The sequence below is a fragment of the Phacochoerus africanus genome, chromosome 10, assembly GCF_016906955.1.
Source record: "Phacochoerus africanus isolate WHEZ1 chromosome 10, ROS_Pafr_v1, whole genome shotgun sequence".
Taxonomy (NCBI): domain Eukaryota; kingdom Metazoa; phylum Chordata; class Mammalia; order Artiodactyla; family Suidae; genus Phacochoerus; species Phacochoerus africanus.
In genome coordinates, this window is record NC_062553.1 from 130,349,095 (window position 1) to 130,376,273 (window position 27,179).

The following is a 27,179-nucleotide window of genomic DNA, read 5'->3' on the forward strand; positions in this document are numbered from 1 at the left end:
GTTGAATAGCTATTAAAAGTAGCCGGGAGACTTAGTAGTGCTTTATTTTAAGTAGAAGAGCATTTCTCATACCTTAATGGAATCATTGATGATTTCCAGATGTTTGGGGCTTTTTTATTTAATGATGGTAGATTTGCCTACATCAATTTCCAGATTTTCGCAAGGAACATCTTTCATACAGATCTGTGCCACTTGAGAAGTATATTTATGAGTCAACACTTTTGTTTATAATTTTATGAGAGAGGAGAGTATGACAATGGTTGGTTTTATCTGATGCAAAAAAAAAAAGGTAAAAAAAGACTTCATTTTTTTTTAACATAAAATTACTCAGTTAAAATAGCCTTTAGAGGAGAGTGTCCCCATTCCCCAGACATCCTAGTCTGGTGTGGGTGCCACCAATACACAAAACCAAGGGTAGCTAAGTGCTTAATATTCAGAGTAGATGAATGGTAAGAAAATAGGTGACAGTTGCATATTTGTAAGATATAAATTATGCATCGCTGACTTGCCAGCTCTTGGCTTTTTACTTAAAAAAGTCATGCTCCCTGTGTGATTTTGGCCCATTTCCAGAGTCTATATTCCTCACTGCTGGCTGCTAGCTGCCACACCAAACCCCTGTGCTGTTTGAATTTGCGCAACAATGCTTTCATACCCAGGGCTCCTCCATAAATAGTCTCTTCTCCCCACACTTGGGCAAAAACAACCACAGGAAATCTGGGAATGTGCAGCTCGCCCCACATAATTGATCTAAAGCTGCAGGGCCAGCAGGAGAGCACACGTGTACACAGCCTCTGCTCCTGGCCGTGCAGGACTGTTTACCTAAGGGCCAGAGAAGTCTGCGTGCAGAAGACACCATGTTGCTTCTCCAGCCTTGGCAACAGCAGTAGCTGGGGTTGAGTTGCTGTTTACAGTCCGGAGAGCCATGCTCCTTTAAGGAAACACGAACTCCTTTTCCCTCCTTCCTGGCCCCAGTCAGTAATCAGCCAGGCCGTCAGCTGCCAGCAGTTATCAGGAAGAACAGCCTTCAGAAATCGTCTTGTCTTTCTCCCAGAAGAAAAGTTAAAGGAGCGCAGGTGGACGGTTGCTGCTTGCACGCAGGTGGCCAGCTAGCATCCCGGGGGGGGGGGGGGCATCAAGCTATGATTTTGGCTTCCGTGCTGCGGACCTCAGCAGCTGCGGCTTGGGAGGGTTCATCCAGCAGGAGTGAAATTGCTGCAGACGTTTGGGGGTCTTGGTGAGCAGTGGAGATTGGAGGACATTGTACTGTTATTGCAGAGCCCCGCGATGAAGATCCAGGAGCATCCCAGCCTGCCTGACGCCAAGCTGCCGCGGACTCCAGATGCCGACAACCCGCAGGAGAGCTTTGTCTCCGGAGTGCCTGAGCTGGACCTGACTGCCTTGTGTGATGAGAAGAGCTGGGAAGGTAGGGTCGCCTGGTATTTGGATGGTTGCATATCGGAAAAGCGTATGTAAATTAGCAGAAACGAGCATGTAACCGCGTGGATAGATGGGTGAGAGCAAGAGCTATGTGTGCAGAAGTGATTGCGTTTCTAAGTGACCGAAAATCCTTCCCCGATATAGGAATGTGTCATGCTAAGTGCTGCCAAGAGTAATTGCCATCTAAGAAAGAAAATGTGCTTGCTCTTTATTATAGTGTCACCTTGCAGTCTTTTTTTTTTTTTTTTTCCTTTTTGACTTGCCGGGGTGCTGATGTGTGAGTGCATTTTCCCTCAAGGAGTACCAGGCTGAGCAATAAGGACCCCTGCTATGTAACCGATCTCCCCTCATCCCCCCCCACCCTGCTACATGCCAACCACCTACCTCTTTCATTAAATCTCATTGCCATTTTTCAAGAAGAATATTTTGATTTGGTTTGCTTCTGTGTTTGTTTTCATGGACAGATTTTTTTTTTTAAATCCAGTTTAGCAAAAATAAGGAATTCGCTTGTCAAAGAGGACACTGAATAAAAGTGCCTCTCCTTGAAAGCCCATGATACAGTGCTTTAGATTGGTTCGTCTAGAGCATTTTGACAAAAACGTTAGAAATTTACTTCTGTGGAAGAAGAGGGTATCCTTGTGTTGTCCAAACTGTATTTCAGGGAGGAGCTTGCAGTAGTCAAGCTGCTATTATTCCATTATCGATGTGTCTGCCTCCAAACATATATCCCTGTATAGCCAAAATAAATGTCCATCTGCCTCTAGACAGTGTGTGTGTGTGTGTGTGTGTGTGTGTGTGTGTGTGTGTGACTCCAGAGAGGAAAAAATTGTGTTCCTGAGTGCAGAAATGCAGCCTGATTTAACACAATGACTTAGCAGAGAATCACAGCTATTTTTTTAAAAAATCAATCTTTTTCAAAAGCACTGGTTTCCTTGTCTTCTGCCCCTCCCCCTTTTTGAGCCAAAAAGTATTCATTATATTAATGATCTCAGATGAGAGACCAAAAGGTGATCTCCAAAGACCACCAGGTGAAAAATAGGAGCCCCCGTTAAGCTCCTTGCCCCCAGGCAGGGCTCAGTGAGGCGAAAACAAAACTGTTTTTTATTCTAATTCTCCCTCTTTGCAATCTAAGAAACACGTTCTGGTGCTTTTCACATAATTAAGCAGCTGATCTGAGATTTGGTCCAATCTTCCCAGCTCACAATGTATCCACTGAGAAAAAAATGCGGGGTTTTTTGTTTTGTTTTAAACTGATAGCGTTCCTGGGCAGTGTGTGTTGTTCTTTTTTGCGTATTTGGAAATAATTAGGTGTGCTCTTAATTCATATATTAAAAACAACCTTCACCCTCCTGCCCCCCCCCAAAAAAAAGTCCCATGGTAGCCACTGTCACCCAAATAAAAGCAGTAGCCAAAACAAATGATGTATTTGGGTTTCTGTAATATGGTCTCTTCATATCATTAACATACAGCTCAAGATAAAAACTGGAGTTTTTGGTCAGAATTCGAATTAGCCACAGAATCTTAATGATTGACTCAGGAAAGGGACAGGTGTACCCTCCTGAAGCAGACTCAGGTGGTGGATTATTTTTATCTTGGTTAATCATAAATTAAAGCAGCCAATTCTCTCCATAGCAGTTGAACACTAAGTTAGAGTTTTCTTAAAACTGTTTCACTGCTTAATATAAAGAGCTTTCTGCCAGATAGAAAATAATAATATGAAGGAACCAACATTTTGCTTTGAATTGGGAAACTAGACGAAATTTTAAAAGCTTATGGGGAGAGAAAATACATTTTAACAGCATGGGAATGTGAATTGTGTTATCCAAGGTAATTTACAAAATGACTTGCTTTAACTTCTTTTTTCTTTGCCAATAACTGAATTTGTCATTGAACTTGCATATCTCAAAAATCTACACAGATTCATTTCAAGAAACTTGGATCATTTGGTCCCTGCTTTCAGTATATTTGTTTATGTTTACTTTTTTATTCAGTATAGGTTTATTTACTGAATGTCCAAGTTGTGGTATAGCGGTACCATAGCTGTAAGTATAGTCAAAATAAAGGAGTTGTTGTATAAAGGGTATTTAAGAGGAAAGCAATAAGGCCAGTCCCTAAACTATCACCTTATTCTGCAGCTTCAGTTAGAAACAAAGTGGTGGCTTTTCCAATAAGGAATAAACTTGGCGCTAATCCAAACTGTCAATGTGAAGCCAATATGCCGCAAAATATTTAAAGCAGAAGGAACAGCTCCCCGAACCGGATAAGCCGGTATCCATCTATGTCTCTCTCACTGGTCTCCAGACCACCATGGCCTGCAGCCCCCTTTTTGGTTTGCTTGTTTGTTCCGCATCCCTGAGCCGTAATTTGTACTCTCTCATCCGTGTAGAGTCATGGACGGTCAGGTGAGATGGTACCTAATGAGCAGGCTGCTGGTACCCGCCTTCCGGGTGTGTGCTCCCATATGGAAATGATGCCCTCTGGCCCCTGGGGCATTTGGTATCAGGGAAGCAAAAAGAGAAATAAAGCTAATAAAGACAGCATAGGTTACACAGAGTGGAATCTTCTCAGAATGAACATAGGCTCAGAGTCCAAATAATCCACGCTTGGTCTTTTGTCCTCTACGTGCGGCTGTGTCCTGGGGCCCATTGTGTGACCTGTCCACGTGACAGTGACCACACCGCCATCATCCTTGTCATTACGACTATTACGGTTATTATTAGGGTCTCCATACTCCAAAATGAAATGAATACGCAAAGCAAATGAACTAGTCTTAGTTACTAAAGCCTTTGAAAGTTGCAAAGCTAGAATGTTCCTAATCAGCCAGTTCATGTTGATTGGGGGCTCCTGTTTGTGGAAGTACTGAGATATAAACATCCAATTACTCTGTGAGTTTAGTCCCAGTGAAATTAAGTTTTAAAGCACCTTTTTGAAAGGACATAAACCACTTCAGATACCTCATTCATCACTTGCTGCTTATTGAAAATACCTTTGGTTAAGAAAGTCTCTGTAAGGCATTCCCATCCTGGCACAGTGGAGACAAATTCAACGAGGAACCATGAAGTTGCAGGTTCAATCTCTGGTCTTGCTCAGTGGGGTGAAGGATCTGGCATTGCCGTGAGCCATGGTGTAGGTCGCAGCCGCAGCTTGGATCCTGCGTTGTTGTGGCTGTGGTATAGACCAGCAGGTACAGTTCTGCTTTAACCCCCTACTTAGCCTGGGAACCTCCATATGCCGCGGGTGTGGCAAAAATAAATAAATAAATAAATAACTCTTTAAAAAAATGGTAGAGAACCTCTTAAAAATCCTCCAATTAAATGGTCCCACTGTACCGCTAGGAAAGCTGAGGCCCAAAGAGGCAAAATGGTGATTCAAGATCACAGTGTCTCTTGACTTCCACCTGGATGCCTCTTTCTACGCAACGCCCGTTAAGTATCATCGCCGGCAGTGGACCATGATGGTTAAGAAGCAGACACATCCTGAGTTCCAGTTGTGGCTCTACCACTTAACCAGCTTTGTGGACAAACTAGCCAGCGTGTCCCACTTTGGGCCTCAACTTCCCCATCTTTATTAGTGTTATTATTATCATTATTATTATTTGCTTGTTAGGGCCACAGGTGCAGCATTACGGAGGTTCCCAGGCTTGGAGTCAAATCGGAGCTACAGCTGCCAGCCTACACCGCAGCCACAGCAACTTGGGATCCGAGCCATGTCTGTGACCTACACCACCGCTTACAGCAACTCCAGATCCTTAACCCACTGAAGGAGGCCAGCGATCGAACCCATATCCTCCTGGATTCTAGTCGGTGGGGTTCGTTTCTGTTGAGCCACAACAGCAACTCCTGCTTCCGCATCTTTAAGTAGGTAACACAGTACATAGTAGTGAACAGTAGCTCTGGTGTGTCTTCTTAGGGAGTGTGTTGCAAGGACTAAGTGAGCGGACCTATGCAGAGTGCTCCGCACAGCCACACAATGGCTACTGTGTGTGTGTGTTGGTTGGTTGTATCTTTCATTAATGTTTCCAAGTATAGTTTCAGGGCAAAAGCACAGCCCGAATTTGCCTTTTTTGAAACCCGAGGTCGGTCCTCCCTCGTGAGCATAGATGCCTCTTTGAACACATCAGAAAAATCGGTAACTATATGGTCCTCAACAGATCTACCAAGGACTCAGCATCTCATACCGGGCTCCTTTCCCCCGACTCTGGATCAAGGAAATGGTGCATTTGAAGAGGCCCAGCGGGGCCTTTCTCGGGGACTTGTGCTAGCTTGCCTGAGATGCAGGAGGGGTGGGAGGCAGTAGGAAAGCAACTTAGGAATGGACGAGGCCCCCCACGCTCCCATGTGTGGCTGCCTGGATCGAAGTCAACATGGGCAGCTGTCATCGGTCACGTCAGGGGCTGTCATCAGTCACCGCCTCAGCCCTCCCCACTCCACGTGTTTATTGATGACTCAGTGGAGCACTGAGAGCCTGCTTGTAAATTGGCAAATCGAGGCAAAGCAAAGATGTTTGAAATTGAAGGATGAAGCTTGGGTTGCTAAAGCTGGCTCCTAAGGTTCCTTCTAACTCTGAGAGTTGGCGAGACTACTGGAATAACTTAACAGGACAGCCATTGTCCTAAGGTTCAATTTTGGAACACTGAGGAACATTTTATGAAAAGCTCGCCCCAGGAGAGCCACCCCTTCCCCCCATGGGGCTTCCATGTTTCTGTATCTGGGACATGCAGGTATCTTCATTGCTACCAAGTAGCCTCCTTAGAAGACAATGCAACATCCTGCTCAGTAGTAAAGACTCTAAATAACCTAGACATAGTTGGGAGTGAGATGGAGAAAACGTCCGCTCCCTTAATTCTGTGCAGGTTTCTTAGAAATTCATCATCTCAGTAGCTGGGTTTCTTTTGTGCAGTAAATGCATCCAGCCAGCTAAGCAGCGAAGAGCTGCAGCCCCGCAGTCACACCAGCGTTGGTCAGGGCTGTGTTCCCTCTCCCCACAGTGCGTCTCCTTTATTTCCACGTGTGCTGTCTGAACTACACCTCCCCCAGGACCTATTCTTCTTCACGACTCAGGTAGCAAGCATACAGCTTTTATCTCTCTTATTTCTGACCAGCTGTGATGTCAGCTAACCTGGGCGGATTAATTTTTAATAGCTGTGCCATACTTATGTCCGGAGTTCTTTGTGACAGAACACATAGCTAAAATCAAAACCACCATGCCCAAGGAATCCTGGTCCAGATAGGAGAATGTTTTAAGTGGTCCTTGGAGACAAACATCCGAGCTGAAGCCTCAGATCTTTTTCTCTTCTCCCTTTGAATAATTGCCTTGCAACACCCCTGTCTGTTTCATTGCTCCAGAATTACTGGTTAAAATATAGCGTATTTCCCAAGCCAGCAATGAAGAATGGTCAGTGAACACATCCTCAGCCTGGCTTTCTAGGCAGGTGGTGCCTAGGAAACCTATCATGGACCACACTGCTGTTCTTGGTTCATTTTTTTAAATTACACTTGTCAATGTCTGCGGTACCGTAACGTGACCCAGTTATACACATATATAAATATATGCCTTCTTTGTCTCACATTATCCTCCATCATGTTCCATCACAAGTGATTAGGTATCGTTCCCTGTGCTATACAGCAGGAGGTCTTGGTTCATTCTTGTTATTCTGTTTGCCAGGTATCAAAATATGAGATCGGTAGTCTTGTATTTGTAGGTAATTTAAGACTAAAACAGAGGAACCGTTGGCCTTAAAATTCTTTAGCTATGTTGAACTATGTATTACGTGTAACCTTTCGAATAGGAGCCGTGAATGATAAGACTGTAAAGATTAAAAGGAAGGAGAGAGAACTCACGGAAGCCTTTCGTGTTACGTGGATGAGAAACTTCACTTCTGTTCTGCCTGCAGCTGATGATGAAACATGTCTTTTTATTTGTTAAGGGTGAAATTCTTAATGCTCTTATATTTCTCTCTCTCTCTCTTTCTTTTTTTTTTTTTTATGTCTTTTTAGGGCCGCACCTGTGGCATATGGAGATTCCCAGGCTAGGAGTGGAATCATAGCTGCTGCCACCAGCCACAGCCACAGCCACGCCAGATCTGAGCCACATCTGCAACCTACACCACAGCTCACGGCAACGCCAGATCCTTAACCCACTGAGTGGGGCCAGGGATCGAACCCGCAACCTCATGGTTCCTAGTCGGATTCGTTTCCACTGTGCCACAACGGGCACTCCAAACCTGTGTTCTAATGGATACTAATCTGATTTATTTCCGCCGAGCCACCACAGGAACTCCCTTTCTCATTTCTAAATAAGTGAATTTCCTAGCGATTCTCACACTAAGCGAAGTAAGGCCGACAGAGAAAGACAAATATCATATGATACCACTTACATGTGGAATCTGAAGAATGATACAGATGAACTTATTTACAAAACCATAGTAGACTCATGGACATAGAAAACAAATTTATGGTTCCCAGAGGGGAAAGGAGTAGGAATAAATTAGGAGTTTGGGATTAGCAGATATACACTATTCCATATAAAATAAACTACTGCATAGTATGAGGAATTATATTCAATATCTTATGATAGCCTAAATGGAAAAGAATATAATGTGTGTGTGTGTGTGTGTGTGTATAACTGAGTCATTTTGCTGTACACCTGAAACTAAGACAGCATTGTAAGTCAACTACACTTCAATAATAAATAATTATTATTATTCAATAATAAATAAATAATCCTTCAGGAGTTCCCTCCATGATGCAATGAGACCGGCAGCATTTCTGGAGCACTGGGACACAGGTTTGATCCCCAGCCCCGCACAGTGGGTTAAGGATCCAGTGTTGTCTCATCTGTGGCTGGGGTCTGGCGTTGGAGTTCCCTGGCCCAGGAACTCCATATGCCACAGGGAGGCTAAAAAGAAAAAAAAAAATCATACAATAAAAATAAAAAATAAGTGAATTCAAGAAACAGTGTCACCCATAAGCTAGAATTTCTTCAGCCATGTGTTTCATATGTACCCCTGGTGACACTAGGAAAATGACATATTTGGTCTTCTTGTCAGTTAATGGAGCCACAGGTGCCAGCTGTGTTAACCAGAAGGCAATCCAAGGGAAGGCCCCATGTTGGTCACGAAGCATCGAATGAGCACAGTTCAGTTCCAGGATGAGTATTTCCTAGTTAATTCAGGATCACAATGCATTTTTTCACTGGAGACATGTTTGGTTAATGGTCCCAAACATATGCTGTTTTTGCAGAAATTTTTGGTGCACAGAGACCACATAGTAAAAAAACTTAAAGCAGAGACTAGTTGTATTTTTTAAGAGCTGTTCTGCTAGATTCAGGCAGATGAAAGGGCTTGGGGATCTAAAGTAACACCTTTTCAAACTAAGCTTTGATGAGCAGAAATGTCAAACTAGCCAGCACATGCACATGCCAATGTCCACGTCAGACTGTTTTGCCAGTGCCCTCTGCCCCCACCAACCACCTTGCCCTTCCCCCAGGGTGCTTGGCGCCTCTGCCCCTCTGTGCCGAGTGCCCACTGCTTTGCTGGTTGAGCCATCTTAACCCCTTGCGTGTCCAGGCTCCATTGATTGTAGTCCTCAGAAAGTCCCAGCTGTTTCATGAAACATCATGGACTAGAAGATGCCATCTGGTCGGTTGGATAGTTCCATTTTCTGCAACTTAACACTTCATTTGTATTCCTTTTCTAGGGATGGCTTTCTGCTCACCCTCTCCTTCCCTCCTCCCCCATCACCTCTCAATCCATTTTCCCTGTGTCCCGTTGGCACTTCTGAACTGCTCGCAGCCAAGCCCTGCCACTTAGCAGGGGCCAGCCCACAGCATCCGTACAAATGATGCGACAACTCCTGTTCGTCTCCTGCTCTAGCCATGTCTGCCCACCAGCACATTCTCTGCCACTTTTGAGACTCGATAGGCCAGGCTCTGTCTTTAGCACTGCTTTCATTTTTCAAAGTCTTTATATTATTATCTGCGTTCCCAGAAAACGTCGTTGTCTTTCCATTTTGAGAACCGATGGACCTCCTTCCACAGGAGGTTAAATTTTTTTTTTTTTTTCATTAATGTGCTTCACGTTCCTACTACACTGTAGGGGTCTTTAAGAATTTCAAGACAGCCGTCCTTGTTGTTGAAGCACCTGGCACATTCTAAATTGAAGCCCTGCCCTGGAGGAGAGGAGACTGAGTTTCTAGATCCAACTCTGGTCATTGATGAGGGGTTTGCTCTTGACGTCTTTGTGTTTCAGTTTCCTTATCTGTGATCTGTTGAATTGAATCCGTGGTTCTCAAACCTAACTGCCTTTAGGATCACTGTGGAAGCTTTTAAAAGTGTGTGTGTGTGTGTGGGTGTGTGTGTTGTGTGGGTGTGTGTGTGTGTGGGTGTGTGTTACAGATTTGGACCTTCCCCTCAAAACTCTGTCTACCTGGGTGTCGTGAGTACCTGTAAGTTAGGAGTTTTTTTACTTTTCCCTCTGTGACTCTAATATGCAGCCAGGGTTGAAAAATCTCTAGATTAGATGATGTGTGAAGTTTCAGCCATGCTAATTTAATGTTCTAAGATTACAATCTGATCTCTTTTAAATAAAATACTTGTTGCAGATAAGTTTATAGATTTTATAAGTACTCTGAGATCATTCCATGATTCAAACTGTAGGATTCCCAGAAGTTAAGATTATGGCAAAATTCCAGCCTTGTGTCAATCACCATATCCACAAATGTATTTATCTTTTTTTTTTCTTTTTTGTCCTTTTGTCTTTTCTAGGGCCACACCCATGGCATATGGAGGTTCCCAGGCTAGGGGTCTAAACGGAGCTGTAGCCACCAACCTACGCCAGAACCACAGCAATGCAGGATCTGAGCCACATCTGTGACCTACACCACAGCTCATGGCAATGCCGGATCCTTAACCCACTGAGCAAGGGCAGGGATCAAACCCGCAACCTCGTGGTTCCTAGTCAGATTCGTTAACCACTGCACCACGATGGGAACTCCCACAAATGTATTTAAAGCATACCCTTTTTTAATGAAGAGAGTATTACAAATTAAATACCCTACATCATCAGAGATCTATCCTTAACGTATGTTAGCTAGGACTTTTTAGAGAAAAGGAATACATTGAGGTGGGCCTCGCAGTGAAAAGAAATAAATATCACCTGTTTCCCTCCCCAAATGAAAATTCAAGATGTGGTGCCAAGTCTGGTTTTTTTCCTAAAGGTTACCTAAGACAGTTCATTCTGGGAGTTCCTGCTGTGGTGCCGTGGGTTAACGATCTGCCCTGTCCCTGTGGAGGTTCAATTCCAGGCCTGGTGCGGTGGGTTAATAAGGATCCAGTGTTGCTGCAGCTGTGGTGGTAGGTCACAGCTCCAGCTCAGATTCAGTCCCTCGCCTGGGAACGTCCGTGCCCCAGGTATGGCCCAAATGGGAAAAAATGAAAAACAAAACAAAGTCGATACTGATTTGTCCTTTGTAAGGCATTTTCTTCTTTTCTTTTCTTACTCACGGGTGTATGTATCTTGCTTTCACTGTAGCCTTGAGTAGCTTCTGAAGTTTCAGGTAACATTTGAAATGTGCTAAATCCCAACACACTAAGCAGAAGCACACAAAACAGCTTTTACGGAATGACCTCAGCAGAGGGTACAGATGCCTAAACAAACAGGCTCTCACAAGACTAACGTGATTCCTTCGCCTGATAATTGACTCGTTTCAGGGAAGGCTGTCCAGCCAGGATGCCCAACCCCTCCCTCCCTGCTCCCTGAGGCCCTTGGGTGGAGGAGCTCTCATCAGCAGTCTGCAGTGGGCCATTGCAAGCACACACTGTGGCTCTTCCTCGGGGCAGCCCTAGCACATCCTGTTTTGAAAGCAAGTGAGGGTGGAAATACAGGGTCGACGATGCTCTCAGGGAGATTTGCTGATTCGACTCAGGGCGGAGCGTCCCAGGGCTGAGCTTTCAACCTGTACCGCAAAGCCACCCAATGCCTCCTTAATTCAGTGCCTCCTAATGCACTCAGAAAACTTGGGAAGTGAGTGTGCTTTTTTTTTTTTTTTTTTTGCTTTTTTCAGAGTCTCAAAGGCGGCACATGGAAGTTATTACCAGGCTTGGGGTCAAATCGGAGCTGCAACTGCCGGCCTACCCCACAGCCATAGCAACACGAGATCTGAGCCTCGTCTGCAGCCTACACCACAATTCACAGCAACACCGGACCCTTAACCCACTGAGCAAGGCCAGGGATCAAAGCTGCATCCTCATGGATGCTCATCGGGTTCGTTTCCGCGGAGCCACAGCAGGAAGTCCTTGAGTGTGCTCTAAAGACCAATTTTGGAGTTCCCATTGTGGCTCAGTGGGTTCGAAACCCAACAGAGTGTCTGTGAGGATGCAGGTTAGATCCCTGGCCTCGCCCAGTGGGTTAAGGATCCTACCTTGCCGCAAGCTGTGGCATTGCTCACAGATGCGGCTTGGATCCCTCATTGCTGTGGCTGTGGCTGTGGCATAGGCCTGCAGGTGCAGCCATAAAAAGAAAAAACAGCAAACAAAAAAAGAAACAAATAAAGACTAGCATTGCCCTCTTCCCCTTGTTATTTTCCAGAGCCCATCCCCGCCTTCTCCTCGTGGCCGCCGGAGAGCGTGGAAGCTGACGAAGCACGCCTGTCCCCGCAGGCCGGGCGTCTGATCCGGCAGCTCCTGGACGAGGACAGCGACCCCCTGCTCTCTCCCCGCTTCTACGCCTATGGGCAGAGCAGGCAGTACCTGGACGACACGGAAGTGCCCCCTTCTCCCCCCAATGCCCATTCTTTCATGAGGTGTGTTCTCCTACCTCGCTGATGCGCAAATGCATCAGCTCTGTCACATTAGAAAGGAAAGGAATCCTGCTGGTGGCCCGTCATTTTTCAAGTTCACTTGCAAGTAACTGGAGGAACCTATTTGAACGTCTCCATCCTGGCACACAGGCTCTGTTGTTAACTTTTCTCTTGATCTGTGGCCCACCTACAGCATCGCATACTGAATTTCCATCAGCACCTCCTTCCCAGAGCTCTCTCGAATGTAACTGTGAGGTCCCCTGTGCACCTTTCAGTCCTGGCTTTGCCAAGTGTAAAAGGAGACCTAGAGGAGATTGGGTCTCATAGGATGGACCTACAGAGGTCAAGGTCACAAAATGAATTAGCTGGCAGCTTTCTCTTATTCCAGCGGACGGATGGCATATGGACGCCGCCCCCCCCCCCCCCCCCCCGGCTGCCATCCGCATCCCTCATCCCCAGAGCCCCTCCCAGCAGGTGCCAGCGGCTCTAGGGAAGCTGAGCCCCCTGACCCGCACTGTGCCCCTTGCAGGCGCCGCAGCTCCTCTCTGGGTTCCTACGATGATGAGCAAGAGGACCTGACACCTGCCCAGCTCACACGAAGGATTCAGAGCCTTAAAAAGAAGATCCGAAAGTTCGAAGACAGATTCGAAGAAGAGAGAAAGTACAGAGTAAGTGTCACCTCCCTGGGCTCTCTGTCCCTGCCCGCCCCTGACATGACAAGTTAGTGCATCAGCCCCTCGGAGAAGGGTTAACAGTGAGGGCGAGCTCCAGAAACTCTCTAAACAAAAAGGCAATTTCTAGAATTATTTAAAAAAAAAAAAAAGAAATGAGTTCCATTGTGGCTCCGCAGGTTACAAACCCGACTAGTATCCATGAGGATACGAGTTCGATTCCTGGCCTCGCTCAGTGGGCGAAGGCCCTGGCATTGCCATAAGCTGTGGCGTGGGTCTCAGATGCGGCTCAGATCCCGCCTTGCTGTGGCTGTGATGTAGGCCGGCAGCTACAGCTCCGATTCGACCCCATATGCCACAGGTGTGGTCATACAAAGCAAACAAACAAACAAAAGCCAAAAAGGCAATAAAAACAGGGTGATAAACTCCAAACATTATGTATCAGCATTTTCCTTACACAGTTGCATCCTTACGGATGAATCGAATGCTTTCTTCCACGTTTTGTCCATTGAGCAGGGATGGGAAAAATCATTAAGTGAAGTCTTTTGTTTGACTAAAACCTAATCCAGAATCATCTTCTAGAATATTCTGCTAGTACCAACCACATTCTTCTCTCAGCCCTGTCCTTAGTATTTCCCACAGGGTGGCAAAAAGGCATCCGTGGTGGGCATGGTATAAAGTGTCATATACCCCTCTGCTGTCTATCCTGTTAGCGTGACAGCTTGAGCCCTGCAAATGATGGGAAAGAGGCCATGGGCCTCATAGAAGTCCAGGGTTATAAAAATCCAGCATTTTGCCTCTGAGGAATTCTTTGAAAGCATCAAAAACTAACCCGATATAAAGAAGAATAATGAAATTACACCTGTGAGGTTGCTCCGATTAATCATGGCTCATTTATTTTTCCCGTGGAACTCAACTTTTCCTTCCTGTTTAAAACAAATGGATCATCCAGCTCTTCTTTCGTCCTGCCCTCATTCCAAAACATTTACTCTAGACGTTTCTTTCTCAGCCTTCCCACAGCGACAAAGCAGCCAATCCAGAGGTTCTGAAGTGGACAAATGATCTTGCCAAATTCCGGAAGCAACTTAAAGGTCGGTAAAGCTCTAGACCTACTATGGCACGGGCTCCAGAGAGCAAGCCAGGTGCAGAAGCCGTGCTCTCACGGCAGGCTGAGGGCCACTGTTACATTATTCCAGGAAAGACAAGTTCCTGGAAGCTGCTCCCCGGGGCTCTGAGTATTCAGGGAGCACTTTCTTCACACCTTCCCACAGCCTCAGTCACAGGGAAACCCAACCAGCTAAGATGCCAATTCTGCAGCATTTTTGTTTGTTTGTTTCCCTCAATCACTGCTCTAAGGATGGTGATTTCAACTTGACATGGATTAAGTACCAGTTTAATCCAAAGCTTTATTTGCTATGGAGTTAGGAGAAAACATGCAGACACAGAGATGAATACGAAAAGGATTTGGCCCCTGTCCTTCAAAGAGCTTGCTGTCCTTCAGGAAATAGAGTTCGGTCAACAACTGAATAGAATACAAGGAGAAAATAATTCCAAAGTGAGGTCTGTAAGTCAGACAGAAAAAGTTAGCCAACACTTGGGCGCTGGATCTGCAAATACCTGTAGACACTAAGGGAGTCAGTAGAGAAAGACATCCACCTTGTTCTGAGAGCAGCAAACAGGTTGGTGTGGCTAAAGTATGGATGTTAAAGAAATACCACTTTCTTGAGTTCCCATCATGGCTCAGCGGTTAACAAACTTGACTGGGATCCATGAGGATGCGGGTTCGATCCCTGGCCTCACTCAGTGGGTTAAGCATCCCATGTTGCCATGAGCTGTGGTGTAGGCCATAGATGTGGCTGAGATCTGGCGTTGCTGTGGCTGTGGTACAGGCCAGTGGCTACAGCTCTGATTCGACCCCTAGCCTGGGAACCTCCATGTGCTGCAGGTGCAGCCCTAACATGGCAAAAAAAAAAAAAGAAAGAAAGAAAAAAAGAAAAAAGAAAATGCCACTTTTTCAGTTTTAGGGTTAGGAAAACATGCCTGATAATTCTGGAAGCCATTATCATTTTCTTGGCTTTTACATAATAACCCAGGGATTTCAACTAATATTGTAATTAGATACTTTCGGGGGTAGGGGGAAATATGGGGCTAAGCCGTTGCTAACGCCACAGGAAAACAATCTGGGTTTAGAGGACATCCGTCCCCTCCCCACTTCTCCACCCCCAACTCTTTTCAACTAGAGTCAAAGTTGAAGATCTCGGAAGAGGACCTCGCCCCCAGGATGCGGCAGCGAAGCCACACGCTCCCCAAGAGTTTCGGGTCCCAGCTTGAGAAAGAAGAAGAGAAGAAGCAAGAGCTGGTAGATAAAGCCATAAAGCCGAGCGTCGAGGCCACGCTGGAGTCCATCCAGAGGAAGCTCCAGGAGAAGCGGGCAGAAACCAGCCGCCCAGAGGACATTAAGGTGCGATTCTGCGAAGGGCCCCCGAGCGGAGCGCTGATCCTCAGCCACTGCAGTCAGGGCAGGTTCTCAGGACACACGCCCCAGGGTCCCAGCGAAGGGTGATGGAGAGAAGGCTTTTTACACCTCTCACGCCCTCCCCTTCCACCCTCTGTCCAGATGGAAAGCAGAAACCCCTGCTGTCCCGATTGCAAAGTGGACTCCTCTGGGTTAGCAGACGGTTCGTGACTCTCTGAGCTTAGATGATGACAGTGAAGCCTCTGGGAAGGTGCGTCCCGTAGCCGTGGTCCTTGCCTTACCTCCGTACACAGCGAGCCTCTGCCGCTGCCTGGGCGATCCGGGCACCAGAAGGTGGAGAGTCTGCTGTGCTGTGTCTCTAGCAAGAGGTCGGGAACAGCTGACTCCTCCAGGGAGGTCCAGGAAGAGCTAGAGAGAGCTGTTGTATCAGCAGTCTTTGCACCCTGACGTGGGGACATTGGTTTAACTAAATAAAGAAGTTGAGCTGTTCACAGCTGTCTCCCCCGCCCCATCTCATTTCTCTGTCCTTGTGTTTATACAGGATATGACCAAAGACCAGATTGCTAATGAGAAAGTGGCCCTGCAGAAAGCGCTCTTATATTATGAGAGCATTCATGGACGGCCGGTATGTGAATACGCTGGATTTTCTCTTGGGGTAAATGATCTGGCTTTAGGAATGACTCTTCCGCATTCAGGATTTTGCAGATGAGGTTCCCTGATGTTTAGATTACGGTGTATTTTCACCAGAACGTAGCTTTCCGAGGGCTCAACCTGGGATAAGCCTTCCACCCTCTGGTAGGTGCTGAGTTGAATTAAGTTCCAAAGAAAAATTGTCCCCAGGGTCCTGCTTCAAGGGGGAAATGGTTGTGCCCAGAGCCCTAGAGAGAGGAGACAGGCTTGTCCCTCAGGCCGCCCCTGCCTAAGCTGCCCCTGGCTCTGGGCGTTCTTATCCATGACATAAAGGCGCTAAACTGGAATGCTCTGCCCTAAAATTGAGCTTCTCTGCAGTGCAGTGCGCAACCAGTGTTGGTCCCTAGGGACGTTCCAGCTGCCGTCCAGAACCAAGAGTGTGAGAAATCCCAAGTGTGGCCGTGGAAGCATTTGAGGCGATTTGTTCTTCAGCAAAGCGTGTTTATTGAACGCTTTTTGTCAGTCCTGCGGGAGACAGTAGCACAACAGGCCTAGCTCTGTTCCTTCGGGAACTTGTAATCAAATCTCCTTTCACTGACTCTTAGTAACCTTCTGTAAAGAATGTTGTCAGGAACCCAACAACACAAGTTCCTTTTTTTTTTTTTTTTGGCTTTTTGGCTTTTTGGATCCACACTCACAGCATTATGAAGGTTCCCAGGCTAGACGTTGAATCAGAGCTATAGCCACCAGCCTACCTCACATCCACCGCAACACAGGATCCGAGCCATGTCTGCGACCTACACCACAGCTCATGGCAACGCTGGTTCCTTAACCCACTGAGCAAGGCCAGGGATGGAACCCGCATCCCCATGGATACTAGTCGGATTCATTAACCGCTGAGCCACAGCAGTAACTCCAAGAGCAGCTATAAAGTGGAGTTCCCGTCATGGCACAGTGGTTAACGAATCCGACTAGGAACCATGAGGTTGCGGGTTCGATCCCTAGCCTCGCTCAGTGGGTTAAGGATCCGGCATTGCCGTGAGCTGTGGTGTAGGTCACAGGCACAGCTTGGATCCCAAGTTGCTATGGTGTAGGCTGGCCGCTACAGCTCCAATTAGACCCCTAGCCTGGGAACCTCCCTGTGCTGTGGGAGCGGCCCTAAAATGACAAAAAAAAAAAAAAAAAAAAAAAAAGAGCAGCTATAAAGAAGCGCGAAGTTTACCATCACAGATGGAATTTTATATCGCCAATACATACATCTCTTTTCCAGTCTCAGCCATTGCTATATAATGGACACAGTCTTGTCATCGAAAATATGTTCTTTTAGGTAAAGAAGCTTCCAGAATAATGCACTAGACGATAAGGTCTGTGAGGGCAGGTATTCTGGATGGGTTTTTTGGTTGTGCCCGTAGCATATGGAAGTTCCCAGGCCAGGGACTGAACCCGAGCCACAGCCGTAACAACTCCGGATCCTTAACCCACTGAGCCAGCAGGGAACTCCAGGGATTCTGGGTTGTGTTTACCTAATGGTGCATCTGACCCTCAGCATGGAGCCTAAGACCTGACACACAGCATGCACCAAATTAACTCTCTGTTGAATGAGCCTCCATGGTACGTTGCTTCTGAATTTATTAGGTTTAAGTTAAAAAAAAAAAAAGGTTGGAGCTGATGAGAATTGATTTTGCTGGCCCCTCCCTGCCGTGGAAGATTACTGGTGCTCTGGGATAGCGGTCGTGTTTCAAGCCAAGTTTCGTTTTGGATTTTTTAAAGGCATTGAACCAAATAGGAAATGCGCTGGAGCTCAGATGTATTGTGAAACGCTGTCCTTCTCTGCGGGGGTGTTTAGAACTTGTACAGATGGAATTGAACTTCTTCTAACAGAGGAAAACTTGCTCTCCGCCAGACTCAGAGCCTCTAAGTGTAGATCTCCTCACGGCCACGTGGCAGGCCTCGGGAAGGAGCAGGGGCTTGTGTGTTTCCCTTCTTTTCACTGAGGATTCAGGTCGATAGACCTTCTTTTCACTCTGTGAATTTCACCTTGACAGATCCCTTTAAAGACTGCTTTGCCTGAGAACCCCGAGATCTTTCAGCTGCAATCTAGTCTTACCCTTACTGCCTGTCCAGGGGTGTGTGTGTCGTGATATGTGTTGCTCTGAGTCAGGCAGTGTCTCCCATTCTGCCTGGACTGTAGCAGTAGCCAGGCAGCAGGATCAGCAGATTTATTTTCAAACCCCAGCCCTGCCGAGGCTGGCTCTGGGACTTGGGGCTGCTTAGGTAACTCTCAGAGCCTCAGTGCTTTGTGTGTATAATAGATGTCTGGTATAGGTTGTCATGGAGACTAAATGACATGACACACACGCACACACATACTCGCCTGGGCTTTCTGACACTGAGGAAGTGGAGCAGAGTGGCTTCGGGGGCAGTTAAGTGGGACTTCTTGGGAAATGAAAGGTTTCACTCCCGGTGCAATGATACCTTCTGCTCTCTGCTGCCCGCTTCTCATTAAATGACTGACTCCGGAGAAAGGCACCTGTTTTAGCATCCTTATCATGAGGAATTGGGGTCTGCATTCTGGCGTCGCACAGGGCAGAGGACACATGCCCTAGGAATTCTGAATGCCATTTATTCCTGGGTCAGGCTCCCTGCCTCCCTCTGAAACATGATACACCAACCTCCTCAGGAAAAGCAGAGGCCACTGGATACCTGGCCAGTATGAAAGTCAGAGTGAAGTTTTCATTCCTAGATCTGCAGTGTCGCCATGGACCCTGAACGTATAAATACCATTTGGGGCAACAGGCTTCTTCAAGGAAAAATGCTCGTACTTGCATTGCTGGACTGTCATTCCCATCGCCAAGTTTTTTAGAAAAGCAGAAGCTTGGAGTCTGATGGGGGTTTTGCTGAGTCTGCAGATTCTGATTTAAAAGGACTCTAACAGAATCACTGGCCAAAATAATTACCTGCGGCTTCTGCACGAAGCTGTTTGCTTGAACGAGACACCCTGCAGACAAAAACAAAAACACGTCCATTTACACACTGGCACATAATTCTCTATGAATTATATTATCAGCATTGAAGGGTCTCATCAGAAGACCGTGCCCAGAAGTCCAACAGGTAACTGCAGCTCATAGGGGACCTTCTTTATAGACCCTGATGACAGTACAGAGGAGAGAGAGCCAGTGGCTTGCTCAGAGCTTCTGGGTCCTCCTTGATGGATTTTAATCTTGTGCTTTAAAATCCAGGGAACTGAGATGACACTAAACACCCCATATTCAAATTTCAATGCAAATTCTCAAGTCATGTATAAAGAGGTTTGTTTATCTGCTGTTTGAGATTATCTGGTCTTTGCCCAGTCAGCCTACCGTTTTCCAAGTCAACGGGCCAAGAATGCAGCAGTGCTACGAATCCATTTCACTTCTCTTCTCCCACCAGGACTTTTATGACTCAGAGATAAGCCCTCCACACCCAGATTCAGACCGTTTTTTCTTTGTTTTTAAGATTTTTTATTATTTTTTATCATTGATTTTCAATGTTCTGTCCATTTCAGCTGGAGAGCAGCATTTTTTTTTTCTTTTACTAAGGAGATGCTGATGCCGTGTAGTTTTTTTTGTCTCTCTGTGGCATAATTTCTCACAAAGTGGTGCATCCATGCTGCCTCTCAGAACTAGAATCACTGTGGACTCAGTGTGAGAAGAACTCCCAGCTTGGAGCTGGAATTCTTGGCATTAAGGTGGCAACTTGGCCAAACTCGATTAGAAGAAAATGCTCGATTGTGCCGTTTTTAGTACGTCTTGTGGTCACTGTGTTAAGACCCTCCTTCACTTCATGTCTTGCTTAGTTGTGGTGGAACAAGAACTGGGCTGGATGGAAGTCAGTCCCCTTGGGTTCTTGGCTCAGCTCTGTAGCCTTGAGCAAAATCATCACCCTCTCTCGTGCTTGGTTTCATCATATTAAACCATAAGGATCTTGCAGCTGTAATATTCCATGGTTCACATGCTCTCTTTGTCCTCAGATTAAAAACATCAATCTTTTATCTTTCGTCTTTGTTGCACCGTCAGGATAACAGCCACCGAATTGATGTTTTTATAGAGAAGCTTTATTCAAGGCTAAGACAGACACCATCGCAGAAGACAGATGCGTTCATCTCATTGGGCCCGTGTGATTTCTGTTCAAGTCTCGCCTCTCCTTACGTGTGGAGAGTGTTGGCTGGTTTCCCCTTTGTCCTTTGCTAGATTATCTAAGACTTAACAACCAAATAGGGTCGTAAGAGACCAGAGATGCAAATTTCTTTTCATCACAAGCAGAGATTGAGTGGAAAGGGCTGCCTTCGCCCATGCGCTCTTTGCAGGTAGATTTTTATATTGTCTGGATTTGTGTGCAAAAGTGTATCTCAGTCTCCAACCCATTTCCACTCATTGAAAGCCATTCAGAGCTACAACTTAAATGAAAACTAAGTACAAGTTTGAAGCAATGGGAATCAGAATAAACATACGTTGAGAAGACCAGAGACTATAGGTTTGGCCTGATGTCATCTCCAAGCAATTATGGATCATAGAGGTTTTTGCTCATCTGAATTCTGCAGGTTACCCATCCAGAAATCACAGCTCGCAGAACCTCACTGGCTCATTCAAGGGCCTGTGCGTGGCTGGGAGTGGGATCCCTGAGCAGCTGATGACTTGAGCATAAGGGATTCTGATTTCCCCGTGATCCACTTCACATCAGCAGCCCTTTGTTTAACCGTTGACCCGAAGTGCTGCTCTGTTTCTCTAACAGTTGGTTAGGTTTTGGCTCTACTTGCCAATCCAGCACCGATAATTACCTGAGACACGGCTTTATGTTGGGTGATGGTTGCATTGACCTTTGGTATCACCAGGCCTCTGGCCTCAGACATTGATCCTGAAAATAATCCTGTGTAGATCAAGCAGTATTCTTCCCAACACTTCGCATGCAAAGATCATTGATAGTTTTGGTGTCCAGATGCTTCCCTCCGACGCCGACATGAACTTGAGCGGCATCGTGATGCGTTTTGCCTCTCCATGGTCCAAAACTGGACTTTATCGGATCACTCACAGTGATTCGTTCTCAGGCCTATTCATTTTTTTCTATGACCAGTTTGTAGAAAATCTAAATATAGTGTCATAGCCAGATATCAGCCAGCTAGCCTCTTCATCCCCTCTAACTAGAAATGTTGCCAAACAAAGAAGTAGAAAGGAGATTGACTTCTGGCTGATTTCACCAGTAGGTCTCCTTCCAGAATCTAAAGTCTCCTTTCACAACCCAAAGGGGCTTCTACCAAGAAACCATAGTCTTCTCTTGAACAACGCAGGGAGGGGTTGGGCATTGTTCGACCCTCAGCATCGTGGAAAATCTGTGTCTAACCTAAGAGCCAGCCCTCTGTATCCACGGTTCCTCCATATCCAAGGTTCTGAATCCATGATGCTACCAGCCTCGGATCATCTAGGGATGTAGAATTTTCTATTGAAAAAAAAAAAAATCCGTGTATAAGTGGAGCCATGCAATTCCAACCTATGTTGTTCAAGGGTCAGATGTAGTAATAGGATATTGGTCCACAATGGGGAAATGCTGGCTCTTTATTGTTTTTTTTTTTTTTTTCATGTCTTTTGGTCACTGAACATCTACTGTTTATCTTTCCCCACGTGTTGACAATTCGGATGTGCCTTATTCTCATCTGCAGCACATTCAATGGGCACATCCTATATGAAAAAGATTATTCCTTGTGTTCAGTCCTAAATTACATGTGAGATTGGACACATCGCTCATTTCTGTTCCTCACACTTATTTGTGGCCACTGTTGAACTCCTGTTGAAGTATAACACACATACAGAAAAGAGCCCAAATTATAAATATATATCACAGGGTAGACAGATTCAGGTAACCAGCTTCCGGATCAAAAACATAAAATGTTGCCAAAGCTGTGAAAGCCCTTAGCATGTCCCAGTCTCGTCAATACCATGACCTTCCACCCCGCCACCGAAAAAACCATTATCTTGGCTTCTCACGCGGGGGATTCGATTTGCTTCTTTTTGAACTTTACATAATTAGAACCTTACTGGACGTGTTCTTAGGTGTCTGACTTGTTTTCCTTGGCTTTATCTTGTGATGTTAGTTCATGACGTCGCATACAGCTCTGTCTCATTCCTTCTCGTGGCTGTGTGTAGTGTTCCCTTTGGGGAACTTACAAGTATTCATTCTGCTGTTGGGCATGGGGGCGTTTCTAGTTTGGGGTTATCAGGATGAGTACTGCTGTGACCATTTTTATGTATGTCTTTTTGTGCACTTAAGGCCATGTTTGTTTGGCGTGTACTTAAAGAGTGGCATTGATGAGTCGTATGTTCAGCTCCAGGAGGTACGGCCAGATAGTTTTCCAAAGGGTTCCAGCCTTGCCAGCAGTGAGAGTTCCGGTTGCTCAGCATTCTTTCTGACACCTGACACTCTCTGTCCTGCCTGTTGCCTTTGTTGTAGGCGTGTGGTAGCAACACCTGTGGTTCAGTCGTCACTCTTTTTTTATATGAAATAACTTCTGTGTCCCCTTCCACTTCTGTGTTCCCAGCCAGTTCTTTCATTGAAAGAGCAATTTTAAAAACTCCTTTTGTTATGGTAGGTAGTAAAAGCAGGAAAATGCCACCTGCCTCTTGATACTGTGGTAACAGAAAGAGATAGAAGACATGGTTACTATCAGGGCTGATAACAGAAAATAAATCCACAAAATGACTTTGCATAATGGCAGTGTCCTATCCTGGGCTTATGAGGTTCATCCAAAGTTCACTGATTGTTGATCACTTTGAGAAAAGTAAATAAAAATGGCAAAGGATGATCAAGTCATACATAATCCAGAATTGTCTTCAAGTTGAAGGCCCAAAAGAGACCTGGTCAAAGCTGGTACCTTTGCCCGTCCTTCCCTCTGTAACTCTCACCCACTGTGTACGGTGGAAATAAAATGCAGAAGACCAACAGCAGCCTTGAAACAAAGCTACTTCATCTCTTTCTCCATTTAGGTAAACAAGTGCATACTTATAAATTTGACAGACCTATTTAATTTGAAATATTCTTTCTCTCATTTTGCAGACACTTATGGAATTGTTTTTATCACATCAGGCACTAATAGAGTTACCAGGGATACAAAGCACAGACTCCGGCTCTCAAGGGGCTTACAGTCTAAAGAGGAGACAGATGTACCAACAAAGAGTTACTCTAGAGTATAAAGGTGTGTCATCCAGGAGTTCCCACTGTGGCACAGTGGGTTAATGCTATGGCATTATCTCTGTGGCAGCACTCATTTGATCCCCAGGCCAGCAGAGTGGGTTAAGGATCCCACAGTGCCCCAGCTGTGGCACAGGTCACAACTGCAGCTTAGGTTCCATCCCTGGTGCAGGAACTTCCATATGCCATGGATGCAGCTGAAAAAAGTGTGTCATCCACTGGGGCTGCTATGATAGAATATCGTAGACTGGGTGGCTTCTGAACAAGAGAAATTTCTCTCTCATGATTCTGGAGGCTGAGAAGTCCAAGATTAATGTGCTGATGTCTGGCAAGGGCCCACCTGCCACTCACAGACAGCTGACTTTTCACTGGCCTCACGTGGCAGAAGGGGCGAGGGAGCTCCCTGGGTCTCTTTTATAAGGGTGCTCATCCCACTCCCGAAGGCTGCATCCTCAGGCCCTGAGCACCTCCCCAAGGCCCCACTTCCAAATACCAGCACATCCGGGGTGCGGGAGGGGGGAATAGTTTTCAGCATATGCATTGGGCGGTGGGCGGGGGCCACAATCGGCGCTGGCAGGTCTCCCAGGACAGGGCGTGTCGGAAGAGGGCTGCACAGGGGAGGGAGGTGGCTCTTGGGCTGGAATTTGCCAAACCCAGGAGCAGAGGGGAGGCCATTCCAGGAACTAGACAAGGGGGCGCGACACAGCCTGGTTTCTCTCTGGAGCTGGAGGTGTGATGGGGGGAGGAGAGGCAGGCGATGAAGAAGCCAGCACCATCCCCATCATCTGCCCTTGGTTTCTCCCCACTGCCTAGAGCATCAATCCTTTAAATATGGTTGAGCCCTGCGCCAGATTTTTAGGATACGGAGATGCACTGATCCCTGTATTCTGCAGGCGTATGTTCCTTGAATACCTACTGTTGGCCGGAACGTGTCCCTAAAAACACAACAATTCCCAGGGGAAGAGAGACCTTTTTTTTTTTTTTTAAATGATTGCAGAGCGGCATGGGAAGTAGTATCGTAGAAATACATGCTGTTCTTTCCTAGACCTAGAGAGTAATGGATCATCTGGGCACTCTGAACCTTGAAGAGTTGTAAATAAAGAACTGATCATGAATAATGATCATAGTTTTAATAAACAGTGATCATAGGCAAAGCAGTACTGCTGATGGAGTGAACGCCAGTGATCCACAGCTGAAGCGGTTTACTTATGTATGTATGTATTGTCTTTCTAGGGCCGCACCTGAGGCATATGGAGGTTCCCAGGCTAGGGGTCTAATCGGAGCTGTAGCCGCCCGCCTACACCACAGCCACAGCAACGTGGGACCCAAGCCACATGTGCGACCTCCACCACAGCTCATGGGCCATGCCGGATCCTTCACCCCCAGAGCGGGACCAGGGATCGAACTTGCAACCTCATGGATCCTAGTCAGATTCGTTTCCACTGAGCCATAGCGAGAACTCCGAAGCAGTTACTTCGAGTGTTCATTGACTGATGTTATCGGTTTAAATAAATTTGGCAAGAGTGGTGAGGCTTGCGTCGGGTCATCTGTACTTTGTCTAGGCCCAGAGCATGCATAGCCAGCCTGGCCACCAGGAGCAGGCTTCTCAGCTCCCCTGTTCTTGCGTTGCAGGTGAGCAAGAACGAACGTCAGATTATGAAGCCGCTGTACGACAGGTACCGCCTGGTCAAACAGATCCTGTCCCGAGCCAGCACCGTCCCCATCATCGTGAGTCCATCCACCGCCGCGCCGTTGACCATCTGGCTGAGTGGGGCCCCGGCTTGATTAATGGGACCCTAACTTGCCTTCTCGTGAATGAACAGTCTTTAATAATTGAACCTGCCATTAATATGGATGGCCCCTAAGCTTGAGGAATAAGGAATTTTATCAAAGCCTCCTGAGGCCGCCTTTGCCAGAAATGAGCAAAAAACCCGAAGCTGAAAGAATGTGGGTTTCCCACTGGGAGACACGCTTTGGCCATCTTCACTCCCCCTGACCTGTGCTGGGCCCACCGGCCCTGTGCTCTCCCCAAACACAGCCCAAGGGGACAGGGCTGTGCCTTCTCCAGGCGCCCCTCCAAGAGGGCCTCTCTGGTCCTAGGGGCCTCTGCTCAGAGTCTTCTCTGGGCCTCCCAGAGAGGGGTCCGCCCTGCTGGAACCCTGGCCAGGGCGAAATCCCCTAAGGGACCCGGGGAGGGGGCCGCCTCCCTTTGGAGGCTGAGGTGGGAGGAAAGGGAGCGCAGGTAACAGATGGGAACCCTCGCTCGGGGGCCACCATCCCTGGACTTCGCTGCCTTTGGCTTTGAATTTGGGTTTCATCAGGTGTAAGGAGCAGTGTCCTGCCCTCTAGGGCCCTGGCCAGCTCCCCTCCCTGGTCCCGGCCCAGCTGCCAGGGCAGCTGTCCTGTCCTGTCCATCCCGTGGGGGACAGCTACCTCTGTTTCAGTGCTCCCAACTCGGGGGGACCCTGGGGGCCTCCTCCACTGGCCGTCAGGCGTTGTGCTTCTGGCTCGGTGGGAAGCAGGCTCAGCCTCGCTTTTCTGTTGGGGCTGGAGTGCATTTTCTTAGTGGCTGCTCTTCTCTTCCTGCTTTAAATCTCCTTGTTTATTTCTAGGCCCAATACATGGTCTTTGTATGTCTTTTCACAGTGTGTGTGTTCATATGAAGGGCGGGGGTCCAGAGACCTCAGGCAGGTGTGTTTGAAGAAAGCTACCTTTCTAGAAATTTCCCGCAGAATCCATCAGTAAGCTCCCCACCGAAAGCAGATCTGAGGAATCCTTTTCGTGCTCCAGTCGGGGGCCTTTAGTGTCCCTCCGATAGAGTGAACGTACAACCTGTCGAGAACCTTTGCATCACTTGATGCTTTTATGTGACTGGAGTGGTTCTGGAAGTTTCCATGATTGGGAGGGAAGGCAGGGGAGGCGAGTGTTTCTCCTCAGGATTTTTCTGGGTGTTTGGTTAACCCACTCTCATGCTGCCCTTGCTCTCATGTGGCCTCTGAGGTTGCTGGGGGGGGGGGGGTTCTGAAGTGAAGGAGCCACTTGGACAAGAGCTTCCGTTGTTTGTAGTTTTCCTGGGAATTCTTGGCGGGGAGGGGTTCGAGTCTGCAGTTAAGAGGCAGAAATACGTCCTGGCGAGGCAGAAGGGGCCGGGAAAAGGGGTTCGCCATGTAACCTGCCTATTAACACCTGTCGCAGGGGTCCCCCTCCAGCAAGCGGAGAAGCCCTTTGCTGCAGCCAATTATCGAGGGCGAAACTGCGTCCTTCTTCAAGGAGATAAAGGTGAAGACCTCCAGCTGCTGACCCCTCGCTGCTGAGTCTGCATCTGTGCCCCTCCCCACCCCTCCCTCACCCCCCACCCCCCACCCCACCCCCACTCCCCGGGGATGAAAAGGGGCTGGGATTGGGCCCCCGTGGCGACGCTTCCTGCAGCCCTCCCAGAAATCAGTAGCTGCTGCGAACCCACTTTAAAGGACCCTCTTTCATGCTGTAGACCAGCTGATCTCCTTAGCTTGATCTCAGTCCCTCGCTTTTCTTGTTTTGTTTCCTTCGCTGCTGTTTGGTTGGTTTTTGCTTTGCTCACAGGGATTTTGGGTTTGTTTTCACAATGTTTTCTGTTTGCATTTGTCTCCCCCCCGTGTTGGGGGAGTGGATTTTCCTTACTCCAAAATTTTGTTAAATCAACTCATTGGGTCACTTAAAAAAAAAAATTCATGTACTGAGTTTATAGAAAAACCAAAATTAACCAAAGCAGTCTTTGTAGCACACAATTTAAAAATGGTCGCTTTTTGGGTTTTGTTTTTTTTGAGGGTTTTTTTCTTGCTTTTTAGTGTAGGGGAGTTCCCAGGCTAGGGGTTGAATTGGAGCTACAGCTGCCAGTCTACACCACAGCCACAGCAACTCAGGATCTGAGCCACATCTGTGACCTATATCACAGCTCATGGATCAATGCTG

The 27,179-nt window shown here is 46.9% G+C and overlaps 1 protein-coding gene across 8 annotated transcripts in view; it reads left to right on the top strand.

Annotated features, from left to right (window-relative positions):
• FAM13A (family with sequence similarity 13 member A) overlaps positions 1-27,179 on the top strand; it is a 325,535-nt gene that overhangs the window by 286,759 nt on the left and 11,597 nt on the right. For 4 of the 8 annotated variants that reach the window (XM_047799215.1, XM_047799218.1, XM_047799221.1 and 1 more), the window contains 9 exons: positions 1,276-1,423; positions 12,023-12,236; positions 12,763-12,901; positions 13,914-13,995; positions 15,145-15,365; positions 15,922-16,005; positions 24,861-24,956; positions 25,875-25,919; positions 26,424-26,507. In XM_047799215.1, the coding sequence (XP_047655171.1) occupies positions 1,276-1,423; positions 12,023-12,236; positions 12,763-12,901; positions 13,914-13,995; positions 15,145-15,365; positions 15,922-16,005; positions 24,861-24,956; positions 25,875-25,919; positions 26,424-26,507 (1,113 nt within the window). The remainder of the gene's footprint in view (positions 1-1,275; positions 1,424-12,022; positions 12,237-12,762; positions 12,902-13,913; positions 13,996-15,144; positions 15,366-15,921; positions 16,006-24,860; positions 24,957-25,874; positions 25,920-26,423; positions 26,508-27,179) is intronic. The other 4 variants (XM_047799216.1, XM_047799222.1, XM_047799220.1 and 1 more) reach the window with 2 other exon arrangements.